The sequence below is a fragment of the Lampetra planeri genome, chromosome 20, assembly GCF_965212315.1.
Source record: "Lampetra planeri chromosome 20, kcLamPlan1.2.h2, whole genome shotgun sequence".
Classification (NCBI taxonomy): Eukaryota; Metazoa; Chordata; class Hyperoartia; order Petromyzontiformes; family Petromyzontidae; genus Lampetra; species Lampetra planeri.
In genome coordinates, this window is record NC_136126.1 from 680719 (window position 1) to 705120 (window position 24402).

Below are 24402 nucleotides of genomic sequence, written 5' to 3' on the forward strand. Positions count from 1 at the left end.
GCAGTGATGACAGCGGTGGTAGTGATGTTAATGATGACGATAGTGGTAGTGGTGGTGGTCATGTTGATAGATATCATCATGATTATTGATGATGATGAATGTTATTTATGATGATGAGGAATATGATGATAGCAGTGTTGGTGGTGGAAATTATGTGGAGGATGTTGATGATGCTGATGTGATGGTAATATTACAAAAATAGTTATGACAGCAGTGATGATAATGGTGCTGGTGGTAATTGTACTGTAATGTTAATGATGAAAATGACAGTGGCTGCTGCTGCTGATGATTGTACTCATCATGATGGCGGTGATCGTGACGGCAATGATCATGGTGTCGATGATGAAGATGATGACGACGATGGGGGTTCAACTAACAAGGTCCCTTCTCCTTCACAGGGGCCTGATGGGGAGCGGGGTCCAGAGGGGCTCAGAGGGGACCCGGGGAAAGAGGTAGACAAGCGGGATGCACCGTGCACCCCCTTACCCCCTTACCCCCTACCCCCTCGCTCCCCCCGCCCCTCCACACAGAGTCACCGCCGCAACTCGGCAGCAGCAATGGGGGAGCACAGCGACTGAACCCTCTCGGTTTGTGCTCCCCGTCGCAGGGCCCCGTTGGACCCCCTGGGAGACCGGGACCCCCGGGTCGCTCCGCCTCGCAGGGGACCCCGGGGGTGAATGGACGCGCGGGACCCCGAGGAGTCCCCGGGGACACGGTAAGGGGTCCTGCCCCCCTGTCCCCTACCCCCTAAGCACGCCGCCCCCCCCCCCCTCAACTAAACGCAATGCGGCGGCAGCGCACAGGGGATGGCGCGCGGTGCGATGGTTGGTGACCTGACCACACCGGCTCGACTCCGTCTCCCTGCGCAGCAGTTTAGGTAACTGGGCAACTTTCTTAAATCGGCGTCCTCCCCACCCCCCGCGCCTGCGCCCCGCCACCCAGCAGTGTGCAGGGGTCGCGTGCGGTGGGGTCAAGTGTGGCTACTGACACCTCCTCCAAGACGTGTGGCCGGCGAGGAAGAGTAGGCCAATACCCCAGGGCTGCGCCTTCACCCCGAGCTGGGGTCACGATGTGCAATGACCTCATGGCCTACTGCTGCCATTCCAGGAGTCGTGTGGAAGACAGAGCCTCGTTCCCACTTGGCACTGGGGCTGTGCGGTGCGCCAGCAGCGCTGCTCGATATTTTACTGGTCATATTTATCTATAAAGATGAGTTTCTTTAGCAGTAAATACGTTGCAGTTATTGAAGGGGGTTTGTCTGTTACTCGATAGCTGCTGATAGTGCAACTACTCATCTGCCGATGTACACGACTGGGTCAATAACTGAAGTGGCTTCAACACTGAATTGCCATCAGGCCCTTCCACGGTGTAAACCAATCCGGTGTCTCACTCTTATCGACTGGCCTCTCTATCCACGAGCTTTGAAGGATTAGGGCCATAGCCCGAAACGTCGCCTTTTGTATACTTTTGCTTTTAAGACTGCATACAGCGTTGTTCGCGACCGTGTTGTGTTTCAATTAAATAATTATTTAATTGCGCTTGTGCGCCACTGCCAACGCAGTAGCAGCGTCAACATCATCGCCACATTATTTGTTTGAAGATCCAATGACCTTATGACCTGCGCATCCCTCCCACCCCCCACACCCCCTCCCCTGCCTGGCCCCCTTTCCCTGGCAGGGTCCTCAAGGATACTCAGGGGACAAGGGACGCAAGGGGCAGAAAGGTTTTGCGGTAAGACAACACCGAAGCCAACAGAGGCAATTTCACATTCCCATGACAGGCTCAAGTCAGAGGGGGAATTATACATTCCTTCTGATAAAATTATTATAATAATGATCATAACTCTGCTGCTGCTGTTGAGTCAGCCCATCATCCGTCCCTCTGGGGTCGATAGAATGAGTACCATTTTGTGGGGGAAGTCAGCAGTGATTAATATGTGGTCAAACTCTGTGTGTGTGTCTGTTGGTGTGTGTCTGTGTGTGTGTCTGTCTGTGGGTGTCTGCGTGTGTGTGTCTGTGTGTGTCTGTCTGTGTGTGTGTCTGTGAGTATATATTTCTGTGTATGTCTTTCTGTGTGTGTGTCTGTGTGTCTGTGTGTGCAGGGTCTCCGTGGACTGAGGGGCCCGTCTGGCGATAAAGGCGAGAAGGGATTAAAGGTAACGCCAATTATGGGGGGGGGAGGGGGGGTCCGGAACTCACCCCCCGCCCTCTAGAGCCCCCCCCCCCCCCCGACTCGCACCCCCTCCTCCCCCCGTGAGCTGCCAAACAGAAGCAAACTCGGCACGGCGCCATGGGAACCGGCGCACGTGGGGAAGGGCAACTCGAGCACGAGGGGGGCGTGTGGGGTGTGAGTGGGGGTGTGAGTGGGGGTGTGTGGGGGTGTGAGTGGGGGTGTGAGTGGGGGTGTGAGTGGGGGTGTGAGTGGGGGTGTGAGTGGGGTGTGAGTGGGGTGTGAGTGGGGGTGTGAGTATGGCGGGGGGGTGTTAAGTGCGGTGGTGTAGGGAGCGGTTGTGCAGCGGTTAGCGCGCTGCGCTCTGAACCCGGCAAGCCGAGGTCACAGCCACCATCGTTGGCCAATGTCTCAGCCAGGTCGACTTGGCCTCAGTTGATGTGCTGGCCACCCACCCACCCACCCCCTCGTGCGCCGTGCCGGCCTCCATAGCTGCTACTCGCTAACAGCACTTGCCCCAACAGTCTGCTAAGGCTGCCCGGGGGATCTGTGTCTGTGGGGAGTAGAAGGGCGGGGGGGAGACATTGCTACTGTCACCACGACTCGCTGGGTTATTCGTGAATGGCAGTCAATGTGCGCCCCCCCCAATCATTCTACCCCACCCCCCCCCCCTGTAATTACCGCCCATGCTGTTGCCGAGAGCAAGGTGGGTGACACGGGCCACGGAGCCGTCTTCACACTCGGCTAGAGCCGCTCTTTGGCCACTCTGAAGTTTCCAAAGAATTACTGGAAATGTTACAAAGACAAGGCGCCCGGAGTAACACTTCATGTTATAAACTGAAACGATAGATAATGTGCAGCTCTTAGTCAGTCCCCTGCTGGATGAAGATATCCACACGCAGTGTCGGTGGCCATGGCCATACACCGAGGGGTGTATACTGGATGTGATGTGCCGGGTACAGAAATATTTTCCCGGGGATGCCAACTTCGGAACTGGCCCGGCCGAAATGAATCGGTTTGCCATTGTACGCGTGGTGGCTTTCCTCCGGGGAGGCAGCAGCACGGCAAGTGGGTTCGTGAATCCATCTGTGCAGAGCTTCGAGCGTGATCCCTTCCTGTACAGCGCGTCGCTGGGTTGTCGCCGGCCAAGCCTCCCACGGTAGCAGCAGCAGGCTCCTCCTGGGAGCGAGACTCGAGACTCCTGCAGGGTAAATATCCATGCGTGTCACCTTCTGTCGTCCCCAGGGTAGTGACGGGGACGAGGGATTCCCCGGGGGATACGGAATGCCGGTACGGATCTCTCCAACACACGTGCACACATAAGTATACACATGATGCATACGCACAAATATCCCCCCTATAGCCTTTACCAGGCTTTTTTGGGCAAGTGCTGTTAGCGAATAGCGCCTATTAATCCATAAAGGCCGGAACGGCAGAAGAGGGAGTGGTGTGGCCAGAACCACGCCCGGCTGGAGGGTTCGTTGCGCGGTGCAACAACTCCTGCGCCCAGCGCTCCCCCCCACACACAGACAGGTGTACAACAACAACAACGATCCCCATACAGCCGTTTGCAGACTGTTAGCAAGCACCGAAGGATGGATGTCGCAGCACACGACGAGGGGCTGGGTAGCCAGGAGCCCGCCCGGTCGCCTCTGTCTCCGCAATGCTGATGTCCACACGCCGCGCCAGGACATCGTGTTTGAGGCTCATTCGAACCCAAGCAAGGGAGAATAGAACTTTAGTCCCCCGGGTTCGTAGTGCAGTGCGCTAACCACTGCGCCACCGCTCCCCACATGAGCATGCACCACCACGTGTGCCCTGCGCTCCTCCTTGGAACGCGCACACCGGATGGAGAGGTATTTCTCTCTCTGTAGTGGCTTTGATGATGATGATGATGGATGATGATGATGGTGGTGGTGGTTATTATCGTGCAATGTGCGCCAGATATTGCCTCGCGGCGGTTTGGCCTGCAGACCTCCGTGTTTGATTCAGGGACCCCTATATCGGACACCCACCCATGATGATTACCCTCCCTTGAGGACCATCGCCCCATCACCCTCGCATTGCTCGCCCCGTCACTCCATTCGCAATTAAACGAAACAAAGATCCCACCGTGAAGCCTTCAATAGACTGTTGGGGCAAGTGCTGTTAGCGAGTAGCACCTATGAAGGCCGGCACGGCACACGAGGGTGTGTGTGGCCAGCACCACGCCCGGCCGCCTTTGTCTCCCCCAGTGTCGATGTTCACTACACTACACCGCTACGCCAGGCACTCGGTTGCCGGCTGAGATCTCAGCACTCCGTGTGGGCTCCGGGCTGGGGGTCGGGGGTGACGTTGAGGGTTGGGGGGTGGGGAGGGAGGGGGGATACCTGCTGGGGGAAGGGGGGGCACTGTGCCCCCCCCTTTTCTCCTCTTCCTGTCCCCACTGAGCCACTGAGTACATCGTAGGTGGTGAAGATGGTGGTCGTGATGATGATAGTAGCGATGATGGGGATCCTGATGATGGCCAATGATGATGATAAGTGTGATGAGATGATAATGATGATGGTGGATTTTATTGCAGGGCATGCTAGGACCACGTGGTCCCCGTGGTCTACCTGGGCTGTCGGGACCTGAGGTGATGCACAGACACGCACTCACCTGTACTCGCACACACCTGTTCACACGCCAGTGCAACAACAACAACAACAACCGCCATTCGCCACTAAGTGGCGGTGACGTCACCACGACGCTTGTGCCAGGCCATGTGCACCCTGAGGCCACGTGAAGTGTCGAACGCCCGCTGGCAGGAGGTCACGGGGCAGACCCAGGTGCCACGGGTCGACTGGCCGAGATGACCGAGATGACTGGCTGATGCACCACCTGTGCCCCCTACTGTGCCAACTTGCTGTGCTTTAGCCACCCGGCGCTCCGCTCGTTGTTGTGAGCGTCGCTCCTCCGCCCTCCGTTGTTGTTGGAGGGCGACTGCCTCCAACTGCCCAGTAGCGTCCTTCACGAGCCTCCTCCACTGAGGCCGATCTTGACACCGCTGGTACCAGTCATCGGCAAGTCCACTCAGCTCCACGTCCTCCTGTACCACATCACTCCATCTCTTCTCTAGCCCGTGCCGCGCCCGTTTAGCCCCCTCGATCCGGCCGAACAAAAGCTGTTTAGGCATGCGGTGGCTGGGCATGCGGGCTACATGACCCAGCCAACGCAGCCTTGCCTGCCGGAGGAGCTCACTGATGGGACTTTGCCCAGATCTTTCAAGGACTTGTGAGCTCCTCACACAATCCAGCCTGGTTAAACCCAGGATGGATCATAGGCAGGCCAGCCTAAATGTTTCCAACCGGCGAAGATGCTCCACCAGGGGGGTCCATGTTTCGCAAGCGTAGAGAAGGGAGGGAATGACCGTGGCCGAGAAGACCTGAAGCTTCGTGCGGAGCGACAGACCAGGTAGCTTCCACACAGCGTTACGCAACCGATGAAAAGATATTGCCGCTCGACTGATTCGAAGTGAGACCTCTGCTGATAAACTGGAGCCGGTCATAAGCACACTGCCCAGGTATGGGAAACTCTCCCCTCTCTCTACAACTGCCCCATCACCGATTGGGAGTTGTGGGGGTGGAGTGCCCGATGGTACAAAATACCCAGGCAGGTGCTTAGTTTTGGTGGGGCTGATGGTAAGGCCCCACCTCTTAGTGGCACGCTCCAGTCTCAACAGCAGCGTCTCCAACTCCTCTTCTGAATGAGCAGCTATTACCAAATCATCGGCATACATAACGTGGTTGACCAATAGGGAGCCATCCCTTGATCGCACCCGGGCGTCGATCAGCCTCCCATTATATCTGTACCAAATGGTAATTCCCCCGGTACAGCTATTGAAGGCTTCACGAACTACGCAGTCGAAATAGATGTTAAATAATGTGGGAGCCAGAGGACATCCCTGTCGCACCCCAAGGTGTACAGGGAAAGGCTCCGACTCCCGGCCACGTAGTTTTACCCGGGCCCGCTCACCATCATGAAGGTCCTTAATGATCGTGAGCAGAGGGTCAGGGACTCCGAAAGCACGAAGAACAACCCAGAGCCCAGTCCTACTGATGGTATCATAGGCCTTGACCAGGTCAATAAAGCAGAGATGTAGGTCTTTTTGGAATTCCCTACACCTCTGCTGGAGCAGACGGACAGAAAATATGGCATCTGTGCAGGACCGCCCTTTCCTGAAACCGCATTGGGGCTCCGCAAGCCTCTCCTCAGCGTGCCTAGCAAGGCGATGTTGAATAATCCTTGCCAGGACCTTACCCGGCACACTGAGGAGTGAGATGCCCCTGTAGTTGTTACAGTCGGTACGGTCCCCCTTCTTAAAGAGGGGGACCACCAGGGCATCCTTCCAGTCCTGCGGAACCCGTCCAGTGGTCCAGACTGTTGTTATGATGTCATATAGGGCAGTCTGTGCACAAACGCCACCCTCCCTCAGCATTTCGCTTGGGAGATCATCTCTGCCCGGTGCCTTCCCTGGTCTCAGACTCCGGATCGCCCTCAGTACTTCCTCAACAGCTGGCACCTCAGCCAGCCACTCGCAGGGGGTGACCTCTTCCAATATTTGAGGCACCGCAGCCTCAGCAGGGTTATCCCCACTTTGTGCCATGATGTTTTCCTGGCTGAGAGATTTTACCTCCCCCAGGACCTCGCAGAAATGCTCAGCAAATCTGCAAACCTGTTCCTGGGGGTCGGAGATTGGATCACCGTTTTTTCCTCTAATGATGGTAATAGGTGTGGCGCTGCAGGTTACTTTTTTGATGGAATTAAATAGTGATTTGTGATCGCGGGCCACTGAGGCAGACTCCATCTCCTCAGCAACCTGCGACCACCACCTATCCTTACAGCGCCTTACGGCTCTCCGAACCTCCGAGCGAAGGCTGCGGTAAACCTCCTCATTCTCTGACATGGGATGCTGTAGGCGATGAGAGTGGGCCTGTCGCTTTTTCTCAATTAACCTGAACACCTCCTCTGTCAGCCAGGGTTTCTGGGGAGGTCTGGACCGCGTACCCAAAGCAGCCATTGCAGCTGCATGAGTCACAGTCTTAAACCTCGCCCATTTACCCTCGACATCAGGTGGAGTGGGGGACGATGCCAACCCCAGCTGCAAGCGATGATGAAATTCTCGCTTGCAACTTTCATCAGCTAACTGAGACCAGGCCACTTTTGGTTTGAATGGGGTCCTGGGTGTACACCCACCACCGGAGTGGAAAAATGGCAGGCGCATCTTACAGATGACTAGTCGATGGTCAGAGGGCAGATCAGCTCCACGGTAGGTCCTGGTGTCAAGGACATGGGCTCGCATCCGCTGGTCCGTCACTATGTAGTCCAGCAGATGTTCTTGCTTGGACCCGGCATGTATCCATGATGTTGTGTGGATGCGCCGATGCCGGAAGAGCGTGTTGGTAATTACAAGCCCATGGGCTGCACAAAAATCTAGCAGCCTTCTACCGTTATTATTGAGCTGATCTGGCCCATGCCTTCCAATCACTCCAGACCAGGTGCCAGCATCATGACCAACTCGGGCATTGAAGTCACCCAACAAGATGACTCTGTCCCGAGTGGCCACTTTAGCCAGCACCTGTGACAGGAGGTCATAGAAAGCGTCTGACTCATCGGCTTTGCCTGCATCCCTCCACGGATGATCGTCTTCGGTGGGGGCATAAGTAACCACGACCACCACTCCTCGCCTCTGGTTGATGGGAAGGCGAGCCCAAAGTATCCTGGGGCTTACAGCTTCCCACACCTCACCGCCACGCTCCCACGTCCCCTTCATTCTTTTGTTCAGAAGAAGAGCCACACCCTGTTGTTTGGCAGTCTCCTGCCCCGAGTAGAGGACTGTCCACCCCTCATGGTGGCAGGAGCCAGAACCGGTCCACCGGACCTCCTGAATGCCACAGAGATCCAGGCGGTACCGGTCCAGCTCCCGACAGAGGAGTGGCAGCCTCTCCTCCGCAGTGAGCGTTCGAACATTCCACGTGGCCATCCGCAATGGTTTTTCGTTGTTTCTGGAGGAGCCCCGAGGGTGAAAATTCAATCTCCTGGCTCCGCCAAATGGGGTTTGGCCAGGAGACGTCATAAAAGCCTGACCCCCCGGGGCCTCCGGCACAAGCTTATTAATTACAGGTTTATGTTTAATTCGTAGTTTAGTGGTGGTTAATTGAAGGTGGAGGGGTTACCAGCCCCTCGCACCCGTCCAGAGCCCCCGTTTAGCCACTGTGGTGGTCACAGACGCCATGAGGGGAGAGGCCAATGGGCATTGGCCCTCCCCCCACAGCACTGCCCACGACAGTGTTGCCCGTCCGGCACCGCGAGGAGGTAGGAGGTTGTTTTGCCGGACCACACGCCAGTGCACACACCTGTACACGCACATGTGACCACAAACATACGAACTCGCCTGTACGCGCATACCCCTGTTTACTCACCAATAAAGACACCGCTGCACACCTGTACTCTGAACGATGTACACTCATCTGTACACACACTTGTACGCTCTCACCTGTACACACCTGTACACTCACCTATAGATACACCTGTACACACACCTGTGCGCACTTGTACGTACACCTTTTCCCGTACCTGTAGACACATCTGTTCGCACTATGGTCACCCGCTCAAGGCCAACGCCGGTGACGATTATCTTAACCAGTCCTGGGCCTCCCCTAGGTCGACTCAGCCTCAAATGAGTACCTGGTATGGTGAGTAAACATCGCCACTAGGGAGACATGCAGCGGAGCGTGGCGCTGGCTCACCCACCCCCTCGTGTGCCGTTCTGGCCTTCATAGCTGCTACTCGCTAAGACTATGTTAAGGACATACGGGATATCTTTAATTTATCTTTGTATCGGTGTGTACAGGTGGGTCACGTGTATGTCGACGTGTCCTATAGGCACACGCACACGCCTGGTCACTCACTCACCTGGTCACTTGGTCACTCACTCACCTGGTCACTCACTCACCTGGTCACTCACTCACCTGGTCACTCACTCACCTGGTCACTCACACACCTGGTCACCATGAACGAGTGCTAACGGCGCGACACGCGTGTCCTGCAGGGCGGATATGGAGACGAGGGGAGGTATGGAGCACGAGGCAAGACGGTGAGAGTCCCTCTTGGAGTCAACCATTCGTTAACTGGCTCATTAAGCAACTCTAACTACCGTACTTACTGGATTATAAGACGCTCCGGAGAGTAAGACGCACCCCGAAACGTGTGCCCGGTGTCAATAGAGTTCGACAGATCGAGTCACACCAGAACCCCATCGCATCATCGTCTCAGTGGAAATTATCTGAACCCGTCCTGGGCCTCCCCTAGGTCGACTCAGCCTCAAATGAGTATCTGATGCGGATCGGCCGGGCGTGGTGCTGGCCACCCACCCCCTGGGATACCGTGCCGGCCTTCACAGGTCCCACTCGCCAACAGCACTTGCCCCAACGGCCTGTTGCGGCTATACGGGTGGGGGGGGGGGTCTTTGTCTGTGTCGTGTGTCACAGGGGGAGGGGAGTGGGGACAGCTCTCGTCGAGTTGTCGCTGTCGGAGCCAAACTCTCGCGTCAAGTGGCGTGGGAGTGGGGGACTCACCCTTGTTGTTGTCGTTGTTGTCGTTGTTGTTGTTGTTGTCGTTGTTGTTGTTTGTTGCTGAAGGGTCAGAGGGGTCCCCCGGGGACGAAGGGGATCAAGGGTTACCCCGGCCCACGGGTGAGACACCACACCTCCCCTCCCCCCGAGTGACCTCCCCCGTGGAGACGGAGCGATGAAGTCGCCTCGTGTGCTGGGTCTGGGTGCGGGCTCGTGAGGGATGGCGAGAGGCGCGGGGAGGGCTTCAGCCAGCAGCGGATAGAGCAATGGCTGACGAATCCCTCTCCGCGCTCTGCTCCCTCTCCACTTTGATCTCGCTCAGGGGGATCACGGGAGCGCGGGTCCCCCGGGCTTCGCGGGACTCCAGGTGAGACGGCGGTGTGTCTGTGTCACTGGGGAGACAAAGGCGGCCATGCGCGGTGCTGGCCACCCACCCACCCCCTCGTGTGCCGAGCCGGCCTTTCTAGGTGCTCACTCGCTAAAAGAACTTGCCACGACAGTCTGTTGAGGCTATCCGGGGGATCTTTGTGTTGTTGTTGTTGTTGCTCACAGCAACGAGTGGGGAGCACCGCTGGTGTGCATCTGCCGGTCAACTCAGTCAGGCAACCCAGGCCACCTGCAGTCTGCCCCTTGACCCGCTGTCAGCAGCGAGCCTTCGACACTTCACGTGGCCTTGGAGTGCACCTAGCCTGGCACAGCCGCCGTGGTGACGTCACCGCCACTTAGTGGTTGTTGTTGTTGTTGCAGGGACCCTCAGGTCCCCCTGGCTCCAGGGGTCTCAAGGGGACCCACGGCTTGCAGGTGACCCCCACTCGACACACACAACACCTGCACACGTACTCTATCACGCACAGACAAAGATCCCCCGTGTAGCCTCAACAGACTGTTGGGGCAAGTGCTGTTAGCGAGCACCTATGAAGGCCCGCACGGCACACGAGGGGGTGGGTAACCAGCACCACCCCAACCGCCTTTGTCTTCCCAGTGCTAAAGTTTTATACACAACGTACTAGGTACTCATTTAAGGTCGCGTCGACCCAGAGGAAGCCCAGGACCGGTTCAGATATTCTGAATTCGAACCCGGGTCGCTGGGTTCGTAGTGAGCTAACCACTGCGCCACCGCTCCCCAAATACACGCACGCACGCTGACACACACACGTGGGTGATGAATTGCTACACACACACACATAAATATTAAATGATTGCTAGATCAGCGATCACACCTCCTGATCCGATACAAACAATAAAGCAACAGGGATTGCCTCTCCCCTTAGAGAGAGAGAGGAAGAGAGCGACAGCCAGAGAATAAAAATGCGTTGAATTATTAATCTCCGTGTAGTTACACGTGTGTCTGTGTGTGTGTCTGTGTGTCTGTGTGTCTGTGTGGGTGTGTCTGTGTGCCTCTCGTGTCTTGCTGTGTCTGAATGTCTCTCTGCGTGTATGTCCGCATGCCTGTGAGTTTGCATTTTTATGTGACTATCTGCATGTCTGTGTATCTGCATGTCTATGTGTCTCTGCGTGTGTCTGTCTCCATGTCTCTGTGTGTATCTCTGTGTGTCCGTGTGTCTGCCTGTATGTCTATCTGTACGTCTGTATGTATATCTGTGTGTATGTATGTCTATCTGTGTGTCTGTATGTTTATCTGTTAATCTGTGTGTCTGTATGTCTATCTGTGTGTATGTATGTCTATCTGTTAATCTGTGTGTCTGTGTGTCTGTATGTCTATCTGTGTGTCTGTATGTCTATCTGTGTGTATGTATGTCTATCTGTGTGTATGTATGTCTATCTGTTCATCTGTGTGTCTGTGTGTCTATCTGTGTGTCTGTGTGTGTATCTGTGTGTATGTGTGTCTGTGTGTCTATCTGTGTGTTTGTGTGCAGGGAGTCCCTTGTCTGGACGGGTTGCCAGGGGATACGGGAGACCCGGTTCGTCTCGCAACCCGCCAGGCCCCCACTCCTTTGGCGAATCCCATCATTCACTATCGCCCATAGACTCACACGGAGACCCATATACTCACACAGAGACCCATAGGTTCACACAGAGACCCATAGGTTCACACGAGGACCCATAGACTTACACGGAGACCCATAGACTTACACGGAGACCCAAAGACTCACACAAAGACCCATATACTCACACAGAGACCAATAGACGTACACGAAGACCCATAGACGCACACGGAGACCCATAGACTCACACAAAGACCCATAGACTCACACAAAGACCCATAGACTCACACAGAGACCCATAGACTCACACGGAGACCCATAGACTCACACGCCGACCCATAGACTCACACAGAGACCCATAGACTCACACAGAGACCCATAGACTCACACAGAAACCCATAGACTCACACGTAGACCCACAGACTCACACAAAGACCCATAGACTCACACGTAGACCCACAAACTCACACAAAGACCCATACCAAATATTCTGGCCACCCCATGGCGTTTGGTGAATTTGAGATTTGAGTTCGGGGGATGGAGGCCAGGGGGTGTGGGGTCACTAAGGGTGAGGCAACCATCACAGGGGTCCTTGATACCCGTGTATCCCCTTTGTACTCCCCATGCAGGGCCCTGGAGGAACAACAGGGGTCCATGGGGAGTGGGGTCCAACAGGGGACAAGGTAGGTGTTGCTTTGTCGTGCTGATGATGGTGGTGGTGAGGGTGATGGTGGTAGTGATAATAATGGTTGTGGTGGTGATGGGCATGATGGTGGTTATAGTTGTGGTGATGGTGGTGATAATTGTGGTGATGGTCATGATGGTGGTGATAATTGTGGTGATGGTGGTGATGATGGTGGTGATAATTGTGGTGGTGGTGGTGATGGTGGTGATAAATGTGGTGGTGGTGGTGGTGATGGTGGTGAGTCGTGCTCTTTGTCTTCTAGGGTGACCCTGGGAACTTGGGCCCCCTGGGACCTAAAGGAGACCAGGTGGGTTGATTCACATCTTCCCACCTCGCGCGTCACACTCACCTGTGGAACTTACCTGTCTAACTCATCACGGCTGAACTTCACATCAGCGTCTCGCTCGAACGCCGGAGATCGATCCCGGGACTCTTCCCGAGGCGCCACTGGTGCGGAGGTGGGGGGGGGGGTTGAGGGGGGAGGAGGGGGGAAGAGGAGGGGGGAGGAGGGGGAGTGAGAGGGGGGAGGAGCTTTATCTGTCAGAATTTGATGGACACATCGGGACGGTGTGAAGAGAAATGCGATGATAATACTAATATCTGCGTAAACGTGACCATATCGTCGGGTGGTGGAGGGCTCCATGACAAGGGTGTCACCACGCAATCCCTGCGCACACGGACTCAGTGCGTCGGCTTCTAACGCGGGCGCGTTCAGGTGAACATGCTCCTCGCGACGCTTCGAGGCAATCCTGGTCAAGTCACACCACTTGGTAATTGGGGAGTGGAGGTTGACGTGACCATTGGTTAACGACGATGTGGTGATTGTGGCTTCTCTTTGACATTGAATACTGGCGTCCATCGACATCATCACCATCATCACCACTATCACCATGATTATCATCATAACTACCATCACCATGATTATCATCATCACCACCATCACCATGATTATCATCATCACCACCATCACCATGATTATCATCATCACCACCATCACCATGATTGTCATCATCACCACCATCACCATGATTATCATCATCACCACCATCACCATGATTATCATCACCACCACCATCACCATGATTATCATCACCACCACCATCATCATGATTATCATCATCACCACCATCACCATGATTGTCATCATCACCACCATCACCATGATTATCATCATTGCCATCATCACCGTGATTATCATCATCACCATGATTATAATCATCACCACCACCATCACCACGATCATCACCATCCTCATCATTGCCATAATTGCCACCCCCCCCTTCCCACAGGGAGTGACTGAAAGAGGCCAGAAGGGGGACACGGGACCCCCGGGGTCAAAGGTGAGCCCCCCCCCCCAGTCCCACCTTGCCCCCTGAACCACCCTCACAAGGTCTCTACCATCACCACCATCATCTCCATCACCGCGTGGATCCCCATTCATAACGCGAGCCGCCTTTGTCTCCCCCAGGGCGACCCTGGGGCCCCAGGCCCAGGGGGCCATCGAGGCCCCCGAGGGGCGGATGGCGACGTGGGGGCCAAGGGGGAGGAGGGGCCCGATGGGGAGCCGGGACCCCCCGTGAGTTGGGGTCTGGGAGTCAGGGGTGGGGGCGGGGGGTGGTAGTTGGGTGGGAGGGGGAGCAGGGGGGGTCGTGGCGTGTGTGGTTGACTCAGTGTGGGGAGCGGTGGTGCAGCGGTTAGCGCGCCGCACTACGAAACCGGTGACGCGACTTCGATTCCCGCTCAACGCCAGTGACCGGTACCTGTGTGTAAACATTGCCACGAGGGAGACAAAGGCGGCCGGGAGTGGTTCTCGCCACCAAAGCCCCTCGTGCCGGCCTTCATAGGTGCTCGCTAACAGCACTTGCCCCAGCAGCCCGTCATGGCTATACGGGTGCTCTTTGTCTCTGTGCGACCAGCGGCGGGCCCCGGTGCGGTGCCGCCCTCTGGCGGCGCTGCTGGGAACTCCCACGCGGGTTCCCCCCCCCGCCCCCCCCCCCGCCCCCTCGACGTTGAACTTCATTCGCACCGTACGTAGTCAACCGTGCTCGTCGGAGGTGCGGGGCAAGGACGACCGAACACAAAAGTGCCCCCCTGCCCCCCCCCCCTACTTTACTCTCCTAAATCTTCATGCTTCCATGGCCCCCCACACTACAACCGAGGTAACACCCCCAATCCTCACTCTTCACTGGGCCCCCCTTTCCAACTCACCCCCCCCACCACCACCGACCCCTTCCTCTATTGGCTGCCACACCAAAGATCCCACGGCCCCCCCCCCCCCCACCTGAACACATCCCCCACGCCATGAAGCCCCCCCCCCCCTACATTTACATAATTGGTTTTTAATGGGTCTCATTGAAGGCCTCGATTTGCATAAACGGGCTCGAAGTTGGTGCACGCGAAAGCCCCAATGAGCGTGAGGGGCCCGGCTCCGTGACTCCTCCGGAGATGCATCACGTGCCGCTCCCGGCGATCAGGAGGAGGCGAGGGGGGGGGTGGTGGATCACGCAGCAGCAGGAGGAGGAGGCGAGGGGGGGGTGGATCACGCAGCAGCAGCAGCAGGAGGAGGCGAGGGGGGGGTGGTGGGTCACGCAGCAGCAGGTGCTGTGCTGCTGCCGGGGCTCTGCCGGCTTCCTCCGGCCACGCGGAGACCCGAGACGCCGCTCCACCCCCAGTGGCAGGGCCCTGAGGCTCCCTGAGGCGGTGTGGGGGGAGGGGCTGGGTGGGGGGCGAGGGGAGCGGTTGGGTGGGGCGTGAGGGGGGGGGTGGGTGAGGGGGGGGCTGGGTGCGGGGTGAGGGGAGGGGCTGAGTGAGGGGGGTGGGGCTGGCTGTGAGGGTGGGGGGGGTCTCTGAATCTGCGTTTTGTCTTCAGGGACAGGAGGGGGCTCTGGGGCTCCCCGCTGGGACCAACGGCACCGAGGGGCCCCAGGTGAGTTCGCTGCGTGTGGCGGTGTCTGTCGCCGACACCACTTCCCCTCACGGTCTGTGGAGGCGACGTGGGGCACCTGTGGACGTGTCGTTGTTTTTGTGCGTGTCACTGTGCCTGTGTTGTGGGGAGCGGTCGTGTCGTGGTTAGCGCTACGCCTCGCTACGAACCCGGCGACCCGAGTTCCATTCCTGCTCACGGCCACCAACACCGGTGACGATTATCTGAACCGGTCCTGGGCCTCGCCTAGGTCGACTCAGCCTCAAATTAATACCTGGTGCGTCGTGTCGACTTCGCTACTGGAGAGTCAAAGGCGGTTGGCCTTCATGAGTGCTTCTCGCAAACAGCACTTGCCCCAACAGTCTAGTGAAGGCTACGTGGGCGATCTTTGTCTTTGTGTGTCTTGTGCAGGGAGCGATGGGAGCGGAGGGGGCGGCTGGCGTGAAGGGTAACCCAGGGAAGAGAGTGAGGCCCCGATGAGCACCGCTTCCGCCCACGGCAACACCTCGGGATCATTCACAGCTGCAGCTGCACTTGCCCCGGTGGTGTGTTAAGGCCATACGGGGGATCTTTGTCTTTGTGTGTGTGCAGGGTCGCACGGGGCAGAGGGGACTGGGGGGTTCACCTGGACTGCAGGTACAGTGACGTCACGGTGCAGGCCACTACTCACCCTGTGCCCTGCTGCATCCAGGGGTTGGTGGACCGTGCAGTGACCACCGTGCATTGCTCGCCCCGAAGGTGGCAGTACAGAAAATAGGTTGCTGCCCGCTCAGTGTGGTGGAGCTGTGCCGAGTGGGGCAATGTCTCAGCATCCCCCAACGAGCTCTGTTGGGGGATCCTGAGCCAGTGATGTAAATTCCATATTACTATGACAGGGACGTGGCTCCCATAGGATGAGCACAGTTGAGCTCACACGCACACTGGAACTAATTTTAGCTACCCCGGAGTGATGATGGGCTGAGATGACCCACCCCGCTCCAGGATGTAAACTTGTGAATTATCATGGAAATGTTCCTTGACATTCTGCCCCAGTTGTGTTCCTGTCTGGCCCCCCCACTCACCCTAGGGAGAGAAGGGAGCGCAGGGCCCCCCAGGATTGGATGGAATTCCGGGTACACAGGTTCCCGCAGCACAACATGACCCCTACACATGACCCCTACACGTGACCCCTACTCATGACCCCTACTCATGACCCCTACTCATGACCCCTACATCACAACATGACCCCTACATCACAACATGACCCCTGCATCACAACATGACCTCTGCATCACAACATGACCCCCTACACATGACCCCTACGCATGACCCCTACATCACAACGTGACCCCTACATCACAACATGACCCTTACACATGACCCCTGCATCACAACATGACCCCTACACGTGACCCCTGCAGCACAACATGACCCCTGTGTGTGTCTGTGTGTGTTTGTGTGTGACTGTGTGTGTCTGTGTGTGTGTCTGTGTGTCTTTGTGTGTGTGTCTGTGTGTGTCTGTCTGTGTGTGCCTGTGTGTGTGCCTGTGTGTGTGTCTGTGTGTGTGTCTGTGTGTGTGTCTGTGTGTGTCTGTGTGTGTGTGTCTGTGTGTGTGTGTCTGTGTCTGCCTGTGTGTGTGCCTGTGTGTGTGTGTCTGTGTGTGTGTGTCTGTGTGTGTCTGTGTGTGTGTCTGTGTGTGTGCCTGTGTGTGTGCCTGTGTGTGTGTGTCTGTGTGTGTGTGTCTGTGTGTGTGTGTGTCTGTGTGTGTCTGTGTGTGTGCCTGTGTGTGTGCCTGTGTCTTTGCAGGGCGTTCCTGGAAGGGCAGGAATCACAGCACGGAGAGGACGCAGGGTAAGTAAACGGTGAGGGGTGAGTGGTGGTGGGTGAGGGTGGTGGGTGAGAGGTGATGAGTGGTGGGTGAGGGTTGTGGGTGAGGGGTGGTGAGTGAGGGGTGGTGAGTGACATCTGTGAGCGTGGTGAGCGCCCTGCGTTACCAACACTCCCCCTCGAGTTTGATTCCAGCTCACGACCAACATCAGTGGCAAGTGGAGTTCAAACTTGTTCTGGGCATCCCCTAGAACGACTCAGCCTTAAATGAGTACCTGTTGTTGCGTGTGTAAGGATCAGCATTGGGAAGACAAAGGCGGCCGGACGTGGTTCCTGGCCACACCACTCCCACAATGAATGTTATGTGTATGTAACGCCTTAGTTAACAGCACCCCAGCAGTCTATGAAGACGATATGGAGGATCTTTTTCTTTATTTGTCAGGGTCTACGGGGGGAGCCTGGCCCCCCGGGATTGAACGGAACTCTGGGCCCCCCGGTGAGACGTTCCTGCAAATCACAGCGAGTCTAGAAGCAAACACACACACATACACTCACATACACACTCACATACACACACTCACATACACTCACACATACACTCACATACACTCACATACAACAACAACAACAACCGCCATTCGCCACTAAGTGGCGGTGACGTCACCACGACGCTTGTGCCAGGCCATGTGCACCCTGAGGCCACGTGAAGTGTCGAACGCCCGCTGGCAGGAGGTCACGGGGCAGACCCAGCAGGTGCCACGGGTCGACTGACCGAGATGACCGAGATGACTGGCTGATGCACCACCTGTGCCCCCTACTGTGCCAACTTGCTGTGCTTTAGCCACCCGGCGCTCCGCTCGTTGTTATGAGCGTCGCTCCTCCGCCCTCCGTTGTTGTTGGAGGGCGACTGCCTCCAACTGCCCAGTAGCGTCCTTCACGAGCCTCCTCCACTGAGGCCGATCTTGACACCGCTGGTACCAGTCATCGGCAAGTCCACTCAGCTCCACGTCCTCCTGTACCATATCACTCCATCTCTTCTCTAGCCCGTGCCGTGCCCGTTTAGCCCCCTCGATCCGGCCGAACAAAAGTCGTTTGGGCATGCGGTGGCTCACACCTGTACACACACACACTCGACACTCCAGACACTGGCAGATCGACTTCCCGTTGGGGGGCGGTTTTGAAATGTCAGTCTTTTAAATTGCGCCCCCCCCCCCCCCACCGTATTAGGAGAACAATAACATGACATGTAGTTTGCTAAATATCAATAAAATACCAATTGTAAGAGTTACCCCATAGGCACCCCCTCCCCCCTTGAAACCGCCACTGCACAAAATATATCTACACAGTCCATGCAAAGGCAAAGATCCACCATATAGCCTTATCAGACTGCTGGGGCAAGTGCTGTGAGCGAGGACCAACAGGCACGCACGCACACACACAACAACAACAACAAGTACCGTTCGCCATAAAGTGGCGGCGAGGTCATCGCGGCGCTTGTGCCAGGCTAGGTGCACGCACACACGTCAGTGTGTCACGATGTGCCGAGTCACAGCCCCCCCTCCCCCCAACTCCCTCCCCCTCCAAGACTGCGACGAGGGGCGCGCTACAGAGCCGCCTCCTCGGTTTCATTCCCAGCCACGACTAGCATCAGTGGCGATTGATATCTGGACTGCTGAACCGGTCCTGTTCCTCTACTCGGTCGGCTCAGCCTTAAATGAGTATCTGCTGCAGTGACTGTAAATACAATTAGCCACATTAGGCGTTCGCCAGCAGCACTTGCCCCAGCGGCCTGTGTAGGCTACACGAGGGAGCTTTGTCTCTATCTCTATGTATGTGTGTGTCTGTTCAGGGATTGCCTTCAAGCCCTGGCAAGAGAGGGGACCCGGGGCCCCGCGCTGAGAGGGTGGGAGCCGTCACCCACACCAGCACCACACCACGTTCGTGTCAATGTCTTGGTGTGTGTGTGTCTGTGTATATACGCGTGTGTGTGTCTTTGTACGTGTGGGGAGCGGTGGTATAGCAGTTAGCGCGCTGCGCTACGAACCTGGCGACCAGTGCGATTCCCGCCCACGGCCAACACCAGGGATGATTATCTGAGCTGGTCCTGGGCCTCTCCTAGGTCGACTCCGCCTCGAATGAGTACCTGGTGCAGTGTGTAAACATCGCCACTGGGGAGACAAAGTCGGTCGAGCGTGATGCTGGCCACCCACCCCTTCGTGTGCCGTGCCGGCCTTCATAGGTGCTCGCTAACAGCACTTGCCCCTACAGTCTGTTAAGGCTACACGGGGGATCTTTGTTTGCGTGTGAGACAGGGACTACCTGGAGCCCCAGGTCGTCAGGGGCCGCAGGGGTCTGTGGGGATGGATGTGAGTGTCGAATGCACGTACACACAGCAACTCACATACATACACCAACACACGTACACACAGCAACTCACATACATACACCAACATACGTACACACAGCAACTCACATACATACACCAACACACGTACACACAGCAACTCACATACATACACCAACACAAGTACACACAGCAACTCACATACATACACCAACACACGTACACACAGCAACTCACATACATACACCAACACAAGTACACACAGCAACTCACATACATACACCAACACACGTACACACAGCAACTCACATACATACACCAACACACGTACACACAGCAACTTATATACATACACCAACACACGTACACACAGCAACTCGCATACATACCCCAACACACGTACACACAGCAACTCACATACATACACCAACACACGTACACACAGCAACTCACATACATACACCAACACACGTACACACAGCAACTCGCATACATACCCCAACACACGTACACACAGCAACTCACATACATACACCAACACACGTACACACAGCAACTCACATACATACACCAACACACGTACACACAGCAACTTATATACATACACCAACACACATACACACAGCAACTCACATACATACACCAACACACATACACACAGCAACTCACATACATACACCAACACACGTACACACAGCAACTCACATACATACACCAACACACATACACACAGCAACTCACATACATACACCAACACAAGTACACACAGCAACTCACATACATACACCAACACACGTACACACAGCAACTTATATACATACACCAACACACATACACACAGCAACTCACATACATACACCAACACACGTACACACAGCAACTCACATACATACACCAACACACGTACACACAGCAACTCACATACATACACCAACACACGTACACACAGCAACTTATATACATACACCAACACACATACACACAGCAACTCACATACATACACCAACACACATACACACAGCAACTCACATACATACACCAACACACGTACACACAGCAACTCACATACATACACCAACACACATACACACAGCAACTCACATACATACACCAACACACATACACACAGCAACTCACATACATACACCAACACACGTACACACAGCAACTCACATACATACACCAACACACGTACACACAGCAACTCACATACATACACCAACACACGTACACACAGCAACTCACATACATACACCAACACACGTACACACAGCAACTCGCATACATACACCAACACACGTACACACAGCAACTTATATACATACACCAACACACATACACACAGCAACTCACATACATACACCAACACACATACACACAGCAACTCACATACATACACCAACACACGTACACACAGCAACTCGCATACATACACCAACACACGTACACACAGCAACTCACATACATACACCAACACACGTACACACAGCAACTCACATACATACACCAACACACGTACACACAGCAACTCACATACATACACCAACACACGTACACACAGCAACTCACATACATACACCAACACACGTACACACAGCAACTCACATACATACACCAACACACGTACACACAGCAACACACGCACCAGACACCAACACAAGTACACACAGCAACTCACATACATACACCAACACACGTACACACAGCAACTCGCATACATACCCCAACACACGTACACACAGCAACTCACATACATACACCAACACACGTACACACAGCAACTCACATACATACACCAACACACATACACACAGCAACTCACATACATACACCAACACACGTACACACAGCAACTCGCATACATACCCCAACACACGTACACACAGCAACTCACATACATACACCAACACACGTACACACAGCAACTCACATACATACACCAACACAAGTACACACAGCAACTCACATACATACACCAACACACGTACACACAGCAACTCACATACATACACCAACACACGTACACACAGCAACTTATATACATACACCAACACACATACACACAGCAACTCACATACATACACCAACACACGTACACACAGCAACTCACATACATACACCAACACACGTACACACAGCAACTCACATACATACACCAACACACGTACACACAGCAACTTATATACATACACCAACACACATACACACAGCAACTCACATACATACACCAACACACATACACACAGCAACTCACATACATACACCAACACACGTACACACAGCAACTCACATACATACACCAACACACATACACACAGCAACTCACATACATACACCAACACACGTACACACAGCAACTCACATACATACACCAACACACGTACACACAGCAACTTATATACATACACCAACACACATACACACAGCAACTCACATACATACACCAACACACATACACACAGCAACTCACATACATACACCAACACACGTACACACAGCAACTCACATACATACACCAACACACATACACACAGCAACTCACATACATACACCAACACACATACACACAGCAACTCACATACATACACCAACACACGTACACACAGCAACTCACATACATACACCAACACACGTACACACAGCAACTCACATACATACACCAACACACGTACACACAGCAACTCACATACATACACCAACACACGTACACACAGCAACTCGCATACATACACCAACACACGTACACACAGCAACTCACATACATACACCAACACACGTACACACAGCAACTCACATACATACACCAACACACGTACACACAGCAACTCACATACATACACCAACACACGTACACACAGCAACTCACATACATACACCAACACACGTACACACAGCAACTCACATACATACACCAACACACGTACACACAGCAACACACGCACCAGACACCAGAGGTGTGGACTCGAGTCATGTGACTTGGACTCGAGTCAGACTCGAGTCATGAATTTGATGACTTGCGACTCGACTTGGACTTGCATAACAATGACTTTGTCCCACCTATGAGATGTGGACTCGAGTCATGTGACTTGGACTCGAGTCAGACTCGAGTCATGAATTTGATGACTTGCGACTCGACTTGGACTTGCATAACAATGACTTTGTCCCACCTATGAGATGTGGACTCGAGTCATGTGACTTGGACTCGAGTCAGACTCGAGTCATGAATTTGATGACTTGCGACTCGACTTGGACTTGCATAACAATGACTTTGTCCCACCTCTGCCAGACACACACAAGGTGTGCGGTGTGGACGGGCCGTGCGGTGAGTGCGGGTTGTGTGCTCGTGTTCCAAAAGGGATTCCCGGGTGAGCTGGGTGAGCCGGGTCTACCGGGAGCCGTGGGTCTGCAGGTATCTCTCACCAGCACCACTCACCCCACCACCCACCCACCACTCACCAGCACCACTCACCCCACCACTCACCCCACCACTCACCCCACCACTCACCAGCACCACTCACCCCACCACTCACCCCACCACTCACCCCACCACTCACCCCACCACTCACCCCACCACTCACCACTCAAACACGCTCCCACCACCGCTGAGAACTCGTGGTCTAACCACCTGCGCTGGACCCAGGATTCTCAAGGTCAGGGGGCGTTGATGGTCTCAGCCCGGTCACCAAGGACCAGACGCCATCACCGCCATCAAATCTGGCAAATTCGAAACACGACTCCGCAATGTTCTCACTTGGGCTTGCACAGCGGCAATGGTGGCCCACTACCGGCAGACTCGCGCTCGCTCGCCGCAGGAGCAGTCGGCTCCGTGTCTCTGACCCCTGAGTCGCCCGGTGTCCTCCTACAATGGGCATCAAGCTCAAGTCACACCCAACACAAGTGGACTTCCGTCGCCAATATCACGATTCGCAATGGCCGTGTCAGGTGGTGGAGGGTTTCACAAAACTATCTATCCAGGTCACGATGTGGCCTAAACCGAATAATCAATTATGGATTGGATCAGACAGCCCTGGGGGACATCTTAGTGCGCGTAGAACGTTTCCCCGACGTTGCCCGTTGACTGGGACGTAGGGGTTCCTGGCTTGTGCGTCAGGGCTGTCCCACGCGAGTGCGTCTGGCTCGCAGTCGGACGAGCGAGTGGTTTTGTCTGCACCAGGGAGCGCGAGGAGACGGCGGAGACCCCGGGGAGATCGGAGACCCTGGGGCCAAGGTGAGAGAGAGAAGAGAGGAGAGTCCTCGTTTCATTCCGGAACAAGCACAAAGGTCCCCCGTGTAGTCGCGCGGGCTGCACGGGGCGTGTGTTGTGTGGCCAGCACCGCGTCTGACCACCTTTGTCTCCCCAGTGGTCATGTTCGCACACTGCAACAGATACTAACTTTAGGCTGGGTCGACCTAAGGGAGGCCCAAAAACGGTATCGCTCGCTACGCATGTTAGCCATGGTTGTGGTTGTGGGAGATGGTTGCCTGTGGGCTGGCTACTAACTTTGTGTGTGTGTGTGATGTGGTGGTGTGTGTGATGTGGTGGTGTGTGTGTGATGTGGTGTGTGTGATGTGGTGGTGTGTGTGATGTGGTGGTGTGTGATGTGGTGTGTGTGTGTGTGTGATGTGGTGGTGTGTGTGTGATGTGGTGGTGTGTGTGATGTGGTGGTGTGTGTGATGTGGTGGTGTGTGTGTGTGTGATGTGGTGTGTGTGTGTGTGATGTGGTGGTGTGTGTGATGAGGTGTGTGTGTGTGTGTAATGTGGTGGTGTGTGTGTGATGTGGTGGTGTGTGTGATGTGGTGGTGTGTGTGTGTGTGTGATGTGGTGGTGTGTGATGTGGTGGTGTGTGATGTGGTGGTGTGTGTGTGATGTGGTGGTGTGTGTGTGATGTGGTGGTGTGTGATGTGGTGGTGTGTGATGTGGTGGTGTGTGTGTG

At 55.1% G+C, this 24402-nt stretch overlaps 1 protein-coding gene across 9 annotated transcripts in view; it reads left to right on the forward strand.

Moving 5' to 3' along the window:
• The window catches only part of LOC144724224 (uncharacterized), a 41821-nt gene that overhangs the window by 9993 nt on the left and 7426 nt on the right, over positions 1-24402 (forward strand). For 4 of the 9 annotated variants that reach the window (XM_078603168.1, XM_078603175.1, XM_078603174.1 and 1 more), the window contains 25 exons: positions 399-452; positions 608-715; positions 1678-1731; positions 2102-2155; positions 3415-3459; positions 4733-4786; positions 9242-9286; positions 9831-9884; positions 10087-10131; positions 10512-10565; positions 11642-11686; positions 12340-12393; positions 12658-12702; positions 13685-13735; positions 13864-13971; positions 15265-15321; positions 15730-15783; positions 15910-15954; positions 16385-16438; positions 17104-17148; positions 17567-17620; positions 18974-19027; positions 19437-19490; positions 22824-22877; positions 23643-23696. In XM_078603168.1, coding sequence (XP_078459294.1) covers positions 399-452; positions 608-715; positions 1678-1731; positions 2102-2155; positions 3415-3459; positions 4733-4786; positions 9242-9286; positions 9831-9884; positions 10087-10131; positions 10512-10565; positions 11642-11686; positions 12340-12393; positions 12658-12702; positions 13685-13735; positions 13864-13971; positions 15265-15321; positions 15730-15783; positions 15910-15954; positions 16385-16438; positions 17104-17148; positions 17567-17620; positions 18974-19027; positions 19437-19490; positions 22824-22877; positions 23643-23696 — 1395 coding nt within the window. The remainder of the gene's footprint in view (positions 1-398; positions 453-607; positions 716-1677; positions 1732-2101; positions 2156-3414; positions 3460-4732; positions 4787-9241; positions 9287-9830; positions 9885-10086; positions 10132-10511; positions 10566-11641; positions 11687-12339; positions 12394-12657; positions 12703-13684; positions 13736-13863; positions 13972-15264; positions 15322-15729; positions 15784-15909; positions 15955-16384; positions 16439-17103; positions 17149-17566; positions 17621-18973; positions 19028-19436; positions 19491-22823; positions 22878-23642; positions 23697-24402) is intronic. The other 5 variants (XM_078603169.1, XM_078603170.1, XM_078603171.1 and 2 more) reach the window with 5 other exon arrangements.